Raw genomic sequence first — 11,562 nt, 5'->3', positions numbered from 1 at the left:
TTCGTATTCATACAACGTTTTGTATTATCACCGCCAAAAAAAAAAAAAAAAAAAGGTTACCTGATTGAGAGCTTCTCTAGCCGGCAGGCTACTCTGTCGCTGAACGTCCCCTCCGGCCTGCCTCACTCCAGACGTAGAGGATGACCTACCGAGCCGTCCGAGCTCTGCTAACACACGTACACACATTAAGTTCAGTTTCTTGTCAACAAATTCACAAAACATACGTTTCCCCTCAGGATTAGTAGAACCTGAAAATGCAGGAATGATCAGCCCGGTTTGCTTTTAAAAAAACAAAACAAAAAAAACATGAATTCTTATTGGTATCCTCACAGGAACTCACAGGACTGGGACTAAACTGCATGTGCTAGTGAGACTTTGAGATTAGAGATTAGACTTTGGAAAAAGGTCATGTGGTCCGATGAGTTCATACTGATCCTATTTTAAAGCGATATTGTGTCGAGGTAAAAAGGAAGCACCTGACTTCCCTTTCTCACCCATCATGCATTGTGACCCCTGTACAAGCCTCTGGAGGCAGTGCTATGATCTGGGGTTGCTTCAGTTTCTTTTCATTCGGTAAAGCTGCTTTGTGTGAATGACCATTATTAAAATCGCCATATAAATAACATAAAATTGAATTTAAATAATTAATACTTATGTAGCGAAAAAAAAAAAAAATCAAATGACCTCCATTGCGGCAGGCAGGGAAGGTCTGGCATGGCAGGGGCAGTCCTGTCCGCGGCATTACCCTGAACCCTGGAGGCCCTTCTGCCCCAGCTAGACTCTCACTGTGTCCGATTCTTCCTGATGCCCGCACAGGGATTCCAGAAAGTCCTCCGGTGCGGCTGCTACCCCCAGAGTCCTCCCTGTCTTTGCGTAGCAGAGCATCGGTACTTCCATTCCATACCCGTCCTTCTTCTTCTACATACCGAGAGGGGAAAAAAAATATGTCACTTCAGTAAGTTTTAGATGTTTTACATGAAAGCAAATACGGTAACCCACACCCTTTAAAAATCAACCCCCATCTCGTTCTCTTCCCACCCTGCCTCCCCAAACAGGACAAGACATGTTACAAATTATCCTCATACCGGGAGCCAAGGAATCACTAACTCAGGTGTTGGCTGTGGGAAAAACCTAAAATACACAGTGCTGTGGCTACAGTCCTGCAGGATTACAGTTTGGCACTCCTGCTGTTATTGCTGACACAAATTCTCCCACCTTCTCCCTCGCTCTCCCTCATATTTTTGTTATTTGTTCATTATTACACTTTAAAAAGTTCATTTCAATTACTTTCAGCATTCGGTCCATATATAATTTTAGGCAGTTGAAGGCTTTTGGCTTTAAATACACTATTTCCATTTCCTCCCTTAAACTTTCTCTTTCTATTTATATTTTCAATTCCCAGATATCTTTCCCTGACCCTCCCTTCGTCTATCTCTCACCCTCTTTATTCTCCCTCCACTGTTCCACCCAGTCACTTACTCTCTGTTTCTCTGCTGCCATGGCTGAACGACAGCTTCCTGTGCATGGGCCAGTATGCGTGATCGTCAGCGAAGCCTAGACCACTTCCGCTGGCGTCCCAGGGCAGGAACCCAGCTTTGGCATGCGTGCTCCCAGCCTTGATACTACCCTCTTGCTGTAGGGAGGGCATTGGTGTACCAGCACGCAAACTGTCATAGGCCGGAGGCCGACGGAACCCTGCAGATGGGTATGTCCAAAGCAGGGGGCTATCTGCAGGTGGGGGTTTATAAGCAGGGAGGTGTGTGTGAGGAGTGTGTGAACGCTGAGCTGAGCGAGATGGAGGCCTCTGTGATGCTGAAGATGTGGACGATGTCCCCGAAGTCGTAGTTGAAGACAATGATGCCGGAGAAAGGCTAGTGGTCATGGCGGGAGCAGTAGTAGCAGCCATGTCAATGTGGTTAGACGACTGTGTGACTGGCGTGTCTCTGTCTCTGTCTCTGTCTCGATCTCGATCCCTCTCTCTGTCTCGGTCTCGATCTCTCTCTCGCTCTCGCTCCCTTTCCCTCTCAACTTTGTCAGACTTAAGTAGAAAACTGACAGTCTTGCCCTCTTTGACCTGTGTCTGAGTTTGTGTTGAGGACTGTGAGGTACCCTGTGAGGTCTTACTTGATTCTTTTTCAGGTTTGCGATAGTGATGGTAGTGTGAGGGACGGTGGTGTGGGTGGTGATGGTGATGATGGTGCGAGTATGGTGAAGACGATTTTGAGGATGGAGGCAAAGGTGTTGAGTGGCTACGGGCTCGTAGGCCTGGTGCTGGCCCATCCTTCCTGTCCTTTTCCTTGTCTCCACTTGTTCTTTCATTTGAAACAGAACTACCAATGGTGGGTGGCAGGCTGGCTGGTGATGGGCTGCTAGCAGAACCCAGCTTGGCAGGGCCACTCTTTGGCGGCGGGAAGGCCAGCAGAGGTGGCTTATGTTGAAGTAAGTTGGGAAAAGGTGCTGGAATCTTACTGGAACCAATCTCTGATTCTGATTTGGTGCCTGGTAAGAGGAAGGGGGTAGGGGCTCGAGGAGGGTGTGGTGAGGATGAGAGCGGCTGAGGTACCGGTGTGGAAGAGGCAGAGCAGGAAGATGAAGGCAAGGGGGAAGAGTGAGAGATGGAGACGGCAGATTTAGGCTTTGAGGAGGGTAATGGGCAAGAGGGTGACAAGGACGAGGGCCGAGGGAGTGAAGACGATGTAGAGGAAGAAGAGACAGAGGAGGATGTGTAAGATTTTGATGACTTCGCACGCTCGTGCTTGGGTGGGAGGCGTCGCTGGTGGGCATCATCAGCCACAGGGTACTTCATCTCCTCATAGATAGCCTCCTCGCCTAGATCTGAGTCCGAGTCAGGTGTTGTGGCTGAGGGTGTTGGCACGCCAGGCGTCTCTCGGGTGAACACTTGGCCAACCATCTCGATGTATACAGGCTCATCATCACCGGTGCTCTCGGCACTCTGGAATGGCAGGGGTGTGGCTGGGGGTGGAAGCCGAGGGGGTGGAGCGTCGAAGGAGAGTTGGGTGCTCGGGCTCCGTTTGGGCTTTTGAGGAGGAACCTTCCTGCCCAGCAATTCACCCGAGTCGGACTTCTTCATTGCTAGAGAAACAAAGAAAGGTGTGATTAGAAAATGGAACCAACAAACAAACAACACTGCAACCTGGATAATGTTTAATACTAATAATCTTAGCCATAAATGTGCTCATTTTTTTAATTATTAAAGTGGAAGTGAATCATATTAAGTGTTAATTATTTTATATATTTCTTTTTTTTATTGTTTTTATTTTATGCTCGTAGTTTGTTTCACAGTTTGTTTCTGTGGTTCATGAAATACTGGGCTGGAGCTTGCTGTCCTGCTGGTTAAATGGAGCTGCACAGGATGTTCATCCTTGCTATAATCACTCTAAAGCCAGTTTCATTTCAGGCTAACCTGACTGGCATCGAAGAATGGTTTCACGGTGCTGAAATTTTTGCCACAACATAAGCAAAGAGCATTTGCATATGCTTTGAATGAAACAAAAACCGGGACTTGCCCAGGAACTAGGAAATTTTAAAAGACAGAACACGTACAGTTCTTCTTCTCAGGGTGTTTGGGTGGATGTTGCGGTGGTGGAGGTGGAGGGGCATCAGGTGGTGCGTGTCCACCACGGCCCGGGTGTTCCTGCTGCGGCGTGGAGCTGAGGCGGGTGCTCGGGTGACGTTTGGGCTTAGCTGGGGGGCACCGCCCACAGTGAGAGGACATTTGAGGGTCCGAGTCGGGGTCGTCGCCGTTTTCCAGCCCCTCTCCCTCACCAGTGCCGACAGCGTGGCACGACTGAGAGCGTGGCGCCATGGCGGCAGCGCAGGAATGCGGCGAGAGGTCCTGAGACGCGGGCATCGTCATGAAGCCCATGCGGAAATGGCGCCGGAACGATGCCAGGTCACGCACCTTCCCCACCGTTGCTGAAGAGGCATCTTTACAGCTGAAGGAGAAGGAAAAAAAGATTGCGATGCAGTTGGCACAAAGATGCTGCTGTGATTTGGATATCGCTGGCATCATTATGCATTATTATTATCATTATTAGTATTAAAAACAGTGTTATATCTGATGTGTCACGAAGAGGGAAAAATCATTTCTATCACTAATGACCAGGTTCTATAAAAGTCAGGATCATTTACAGGATCAGTTTGTTGTCATTGCTTTCTACATTTTGTCCTTCACTCCCTGATCTCACTAGTAAAATATATCACAGTCAATTTCAGTTTGGACTCACTGTTCTGGCACACCTCTGTGCTATTCTTCCTGAACAAAGTGCACACACACACACACACACACACACACACACACTTGGCATGTGCGGTGTAATCTCCAGTTTACCGACAGTGTGATAAGAACAAGCTGTGCACCCTAATCAGTGAGAAATACACTCCAGTCCTTGCTGTTCTTCTTTTCATCTCTATCCTTCCATTCCCTGTCTTTATCCACCTGTCCACTATTCTCCTCTTCTACTATCTCATCCACTCGTTCTCAACCACTTTCCTGCCTTATTCTTTTATCCACCCACTTTCTGTCCTTTTCCTCTCCTCCTTCCAGTTCCCCATAGTTTTTACTTCTCTTCCACCCATTATCTTCGATTATCATTTCATTCTCCCTGTTCCTCTATATTCCTCACATCCACCCTTTTCCTCCTCTTTTATTCCCCCATCCTTCTATTTCCTCTTTTTGTCTTTTCTCGCTCCATTCCATTCCTTCCATCAGAAATTCCCTCTCTGTACGTCCCCCTCTTCCCTCCATCTTTCCCTGCAGCAAACTCCTTTCCTCACAAACACTGGCCCCATCTGTTACCACGGCAACTAGACCGCAGTTTGTTTGTTGTTTACCAATATTCCCCCCCAAACATATAATTCTATGTACACATTGTCTGGCATGTACACACACCCACACACACACACACACATTGCCAAATGTTGCCTGTCTGGCTTGTTAGGTGTGGCACAGCAGCATATTGGCAAGGCGACATACTTTCATCACACACACACACACACACACACACACACACACACACACACACACACACACACACACACACATCCAGGGGGCACAAGTGCTAATGTTTATTCACATTTTCATAAAGCATATTAGCATTTTTTTCAACGGGTGTGTCACTTTTTTTTTGGAATATTATTTTCTTTTCTTTTTCTCTATCCATTTGAGAAAGCATGTTTCTATATACAGAAAAACACCCATTCTTCATTCTCAATTTCACCCCATACACACACACACACACACATAGAGAGCGGGACCTGTCAATACACAGACAACATACACGGCCTTGTTTCAGGTGCCGGTACACGAACACCAGCGCCAGACACACACTCGACTCGGTCATATACCGAAACACACACATTCACACACTTGCTCAAACGAAGGACACAAAACTGTACGCTTGGTTATAATATCATTTTTTTTTATATGTGTGACATTTCTAACAAGCTGTTTCTGAAACAAACTAATTAAGCAACGCAATATTGTGTAAATTTGAAGCGTGTCCCTTCCTGCTCTTTAAATAGCGATAACAGCGATAGTGTGTGTGTGTGTGTGTGTGTTTTATCTGTGATCTGCAGCGGGTCAGACTGACTTCCCACAACACTTAATGCTTTTCCACCAACACACTGCCTCATTTTCCTGCATGCTGCGCTTTTCTTTTGCTCAGAGCCAGCTCTCGGCTGGCAGAACGAGTTCATTTCATTTTAGGCGACGCACAGCTGATAAACCTGTGCTGGGAAATAGAGACAGAAACAGACAATATAAGGGGTGACTCGAGAAACTCAGCTCATTTACTTTGGTGGCATTAAATGAATTTGTGAACAATATGAAAGGTTTAAAGGTTACTGGGATTTAAAGTGAGCCGAACTGGGTGCTTTATAGTGAGCACAGGAAAGAATTAACGCTCGTCAGGAATTTTTTATAAATGCAGAAAATCAAAACAGATGTCAGGGGAATATATACAAATGCATAGGGATGGATGGATGAATAGATAGTTGAAGTAATAAATGGATGGAAGAAGATTGGAGGAGGTCATATAGGATTGATAGAAGGATGGATTGACCGGTGGTTACACGCATAGATGGAGAAAAGAATGGATGAAAGAATACGTGAATGGAGAGGAAAGGGATAAATACTATAGATGGATTAATGTATGGATTGGGGAAGGAGGAGGGATATGTGAATGGATGTAACAGTAGCTGGATGGATGGATGGATGGATGGAAAGAAAGTAGAGGTAAATGAATAAATGGTTAAATATATGAATGGATGGATGGATGGGTAGGTGGATAAGGGAATGGATTGAACAATAGATTAATTAGAGCAGAGAGATGGGGATGGATGAATGAAAGGATGGATGAAATATGCTTAGATGCCATGTATGTATGTATTTATGGATGGATTGGGGAGGGAGGAGGGATATGTGGATAGATGGTAGAGGGATAAGAGAATGAATGAAACAATAGATGGACAGAGATGTGATAAGGAGATATAATGATGGAATTCTGATTGGATGGATGGATTGGGTATGGGAGGAGGGACAAAAGAATGGGTAGATGGATAAAGGCATGGATGGAAGAAACAATAGATGGAATAGAGAAGAGGGAAGGGGATAGATGGATGGATGCTTGGATACATTATTGGATGAATGAGAGGAAAATAGCGATGAATGAATGGATGGATGAATTGTAGAGAAAGGAGGGGTATGCTCCAGTGGATAAGGCATTGGACTACGGTTCGGAAGATCCCATGTTCAAACCCCACAACCACCAAGTTGAGCAAAGCCCTTAACCCTCAACTGCTCAGATGTATAATGAGATAAAAAATGTAAGTCGCTCTGGATAAGAGCGTCTGCCAAATGCCTAAATGTAAATGTAATGTAAATGAGTATGTGGATAGATGAAAAGAGGGATAAGTGACTGGATAGAGGCAAGGGAAGCGAGATGGATCGACGTGGAGAATATAGAAATGGATTGATGGATGATGGATGATGGGTGATGAATTGACGAATGGAGGGATGTAGAGAAAATTGATGTATGGGTGGATGGGGAGGAAATAAATGGATGGATGGATGATGGGTGTGAAAAATGGTTTGTTTGAAACCACTGGTTTGGTTAGTTTGTTTATTTTAAACGGCACATATATGTGTGTATATATATATGGTATATGATATATGGAGGGCTGGAGGAATGAATACATGAATGGGTGGCTGGATGGAAGGATAAATTAATAGAAGCGTATTGTTAATTTTAGCTGTGATGAACGAGAACGGAATGAGTGGAAGATAAGTGAGGAGCAGAGAGGGAGATAGATAGAAAAATGGTGAGACAGATGGACAGGTGGACGGATGTACGGCTATGAGGATGGATGAATGGGCAAAATGGTTTAAATTCAGCAGCAGGACGGAGGAGGATGGAATGACTGAGTGGAGGAGGAGTGGGAGGCTGAAAGAACGAGTGAACAGCCTGTTTCCTGTAGTGTGTGTGTGTGTGTGTGTGTGTGTGTGGAGAAAGGTAGTGTGGGTTTTGTATAAGGGGTTACCAGGCCTATGTATTTAAGTGTGTGTGTGTGTAATTGTGTATGTGTGTGTGAAGATGCTGTGCTCCCATGCATGCATCAAAGAGCTCATTTAGGAGTTTACTTTGTGTCAAGCGCATATGTGTGTGTGTGTGTGTGTGTGTGTGTGTGTGTGTGTGTGTGTGGTTTAACCAGAGGCAGCTAAAAGCGGGCCTGTCTTTTTTCTTTTTTTTTTTTGAGGTCAGGATGGGATGCGAGCTCTCTATGTGTCATGAATCCAGAACATCTCCCACACACAGCTTTTTAACACACACACACACACACACACACATGGTGTAGAAGTCACGAGCAGAATTAAAACAAACTTAATGCTGATCTTCATCTATAAAGCATTAGCGTAACCAGATTTTCTAGGTTAGTGTGTGTGTGTGTGTGTGTGTGTGTGTGCGTGGGTGTGGGTGTGTTTGTGTGTGTGTGTTAATCTTTAAATTGCTAGACGCTAATCCTGGCATGATTACGCTAGCCCAAAGCTAACTAATTAGGCTTTTAGAATGCTAGGATACCTAAGTCGTCTAAGTGACTGGTCGTAACAAGATGTATTTATGAACTTGTGTGACCTTTAAGGCTGAATTCGAAACGATTTAATAACATTTGTGGGGAAAAAAGAAAACAACAAGCTTGCAAAGCTAACCGGGATTTTTCCATCGCTAACAAACGTATTTAAATCCTTTTGTCATTTGAGCTCGCCATCAACCCTAGGCATTTGTTTTACAAATACGCCTCAGCTAATAACCTTTTCCTGTCTGACTCCTTTTAGGATAAACATGGCAGACCAGACGCATCTTTCTGAAGAACTGGCTATCTGTTCTTGGTGAAAATCCAGATTATGGCTAGTTGCTCGGGGTGAATACTTACGCAAGACGCTGTAACACTTAGGTGTCAGAGCCTGCAAGAACACAAGCATTTTATGTGTGTGTGTGTGTGTGTGTGTGTGTGTGTCTGAGAGAGTGTATATGAGTGTTTTTGTGATCTACTGGGACACCAGAAGGCCAGATTGTCCCTGGAATATAGGCCATACACCTACACGTTCTTCTCTCGCTATTTGTCCTGACTGGAAGCAGGATACGATTACAAGGCGTCGCAGGAAATAAGCCAGCGCCTTCTTCCTTTTTTGCCTAGATTTATTATCATTATTATTATTATTATTATTATATGAATTTTTGCACGTTTCACCTCTTCTTGCCCTCCTGATCTCGGTGTCTCCAGTCGAGTCGACTCTTGCGGTAGAGCAGGTTCATGTCGCCGCGGAGAGGCGCCTCCTCGCAGCCAATCACAGCGCAGTGCAACCGCTGGCCCCGCCTTTCTATGTCACGCAGGAAATGCTCCACCGCCACATCCTGGGCAGAGCCAGAGTTCATGGTATAGAAGACCGATGAGAGGCAGGTGAGGGGGTGGAGGAGGGGGTTACGTGCCACTTGCCCCACCTCAGTTACCTGTTCGAGAGACAAAGGATATTAAAGGAGTAGGTTAGTATCGGATGACCGTTAGTTGAACTGGCGGATCGAAGAACTGATTGTTATTGTATGACAGCACCGTTAAGTTCTTGATTCTGATTGGTTCGAGGAATGGAAGGACTGGACACCAGACTCTCGCAGGAAGTCAACACATCGTGTTAGATTTATAATATGATCCGAAATTAAACTGAAATAAAAAAATCAGAGCTGCACTACTATCCAAATTTCCACTTATCATCACTTATCTCACCCACTCTCGCTCATAGTCTAGGGGTCACAGGGGGCCTGGAGCCTATCCCAGGAGACTTAAGGAACAAGGTAGGGTGCACCTGGTGCCAATCCATTGTGAGTCACACATACACACACTATAAGCAATTTGGGAACGCCAGTTAGCCGAATTTGCATGTCTTTGGACTGTGGGAGGACACTGGAGTACTCGGAGGTACCAAGCACAGGGAGACTCCATGTTCATTGATTTCCTCCCTCCACAAGGCGGAAATCAAACCTGGACCCTGTTGGTGCAAGGTGACTGCACAAACCACTACTCCACCAATTTTCATGTATAAGAAATTTTCCTGTCGCGAGTGTGATTAAGAGTCAGCAGCATATAAAATAAACACATATACAAGATGCACTCTTTAACCACACGTAATAAACAGCTTTAAGAACAAAATAATAGCTGTCCGTCACTCTGAATTCTCTGTAGGCCTTCGGAATCGATATGACCGCTACGAGAAAAAAAAAAAAACATGGTGCTTTTTGTCTTGTAGTCCTGCCTGTAATCAACCTGAAGCATTTGACCAAAGAAAAAGCTTTGGAAGATGTCTAAGAAAGGTTAGAAGTCATCATGCTGGAATATTACACAATGTAAAAAAATACTTTTTTTTCTTTCTTTTTCTTGAGCATTAAGGACATGTAGGTAGCGTCGCTGAATAAAGCCAACGTGTGAGTCACCGAGCGTTCTCCGGCGAAGTGCCGAACAGTAGGGCCTCATTCACCCACGCATAAGCCAAACAGCTTAAAGCATCATCAGTAACCTTAAACTTGGTATGGGACCAAAACCGACACAACAGCAAGCGTGTAAGTATTAACCGTACCATATGCATGAAATTCTCATAGACCCTTGGTTTTTCACGTAGCAATGTGACATAATCCAATCAGACTCTCAGGGCATAACCATTCACCAGGATGTAAAGAAGCTCCAACATATTTCTGTTTTATGCTACAGAAGAATTTTAAATCCTTTAATCTATGATCAATCCTCCCATCTATTTATCTGTCCAATTGTACAATGCCTTGATTCTAATGTCAGTTTAGTCATTTCTATTCATTTTTATACGAGCAAGATGCTGCTTTGGAATATGGAATTCCTTCACCTTGAAGATCGAACCATGAAGATCCACTCAACCACGCCTAGAGATCCACTACACTACCAAACGTGGGGAGACATTTTTCCCCCAAACATGGACATTTAACGTTCTCCTAAACAAGTAGATCTAATATTTTACTGAACCTAGAAATCCATTTATCTACCAAACATGGAGATCCACTTCTCTGCCAAATATAGAAATCTAACTCTCTATCAGAGCCAGAGATCTACTCTATTCAACACAAAGGACCAATACTCTCCAAAACTAGATCTAAGACCACAGACCTCACGGATCTCCATCATTAGTGTCCAGTAACACTATCTTTATCATTACAGCAGCTTAATTATTGCTCTGCATCACCATCTTCATCGTGAACACATCTTATTTCGAGCATCACCGCTCTATATTTGCACCACACTCTGACAGTGGTCCTGGGCGCAAGATGAAATCCTAAATCCTGACCACCTCTCTTGCTCTCTATATCCTTAATTTCATTATTATTTCTATCAGTACTAAACTCTTCCAATTGTCCTTCATTTCTGCTTTATATCCTCCTTTAGATCTCCACCATCACCACTCTAGATGTCCATCACTATTGAAATCCATCCTTATCACTGTCATCATCTCCATCACTCTTCTGCATCTCCATAATTGCCTTATATCTCCATCTCCATCAGATGAGATGCTAATGTTTACCTTCTGCCCTTACTCTCTCATACACTTACACCATGCCTGACTCCGTTTCTCTTTCTCTCTATCCCTCCCTTCAAAAGAAGAATATCTGAGCAAGCAGAGTTGGATGTAGGTTCCCCGGGCTGCCCTTGCTGAAGCTGTCTGAATCTGTAGTTCCTAATGCGGCCTGTCACTTGGAGCTCACAGAGAGAGAGAGAGAGAGAGAGAGAGAAAGAGAGAGAAAGCCTTGTTGTGAGGCAGATATGCTACAGAGTGCAAAGAGTTTGAGCACTAACTAGTGTAAGCAAGAGCTCTGATTGGCTGAGAAGGACACTGCTGTCAGCTGCTGTTCTATTCTGGAAGGAGGAGGGGTGTGTGTGTGTGGGGGGGTGTAAGACCAGAGAGTTGCTGATTGTGTGTGAAAATGTGTGCATGTATAAACTCTGGAAGCGATATGTATAGCCTCTTGT

The 11,562-nt window shown here is 44.7% G+C and overlaps 1 protein-coding gene across 1 annotated transcript in view; it reads right to left on the bottom strand.

Annotated features, from left to right (window-relative positions):
• The window catches only part of LOC128511834 (neuronal tyrosine-phosphorylated phosphoinositide-3-kinase adapter 1), a 39,472-nt gene that overhangs the window by 3,347 nt on the left and 24,563 nt on the right, over positions 1–11,562 (bottom strand). The window contains exons 2-6 of the mRNA XM_053484830.1: positions 8,770–9,029; positions 3,565–3,956; positions 1,480–3,093; positions 685–918; positions 61–164 (exon numbers count right to left, since the gene is read on the bottom strand). Coding sequence (XP_053340805.1) covers positions 61–164; positions 685–918; positions 1,480–3,093; positions 3,565–3,956; positions 8,770–8,954 — 2,529 coding nt within the window. The 5' untranslated portion in view covers positions 8,955–9,029. The remainder of the gene's footprint in view (positions 1–60; positions 165–684; positions 919–1,479; positions 3,094–3,564; positions 3,957–8,769; positions 9,030–11,562) is intronic.

Source organism: Clarias gariepinus, chromosome 24 (assembly GCF_024256425.1).
Source record: "Clarias gariepinus isolate MV-2021 ecotype Netherlands chromosome 24, CGAR_prim_01v2, whole genome shotgun sequence".
In the NCBI taxonomy this organism is placed as follows: domain Eukaryota; kingdom Metazoa; phylum Chordata; class Actinopteri; order Siluriformes; family Clariidae; genus Clarias; species Clarias gariepinus.
The sequence above is the reverse complement of the archived record's forward strand: the minus strand, read 5'-3'. Positions and strand labels throughout refer to the sequence as shown.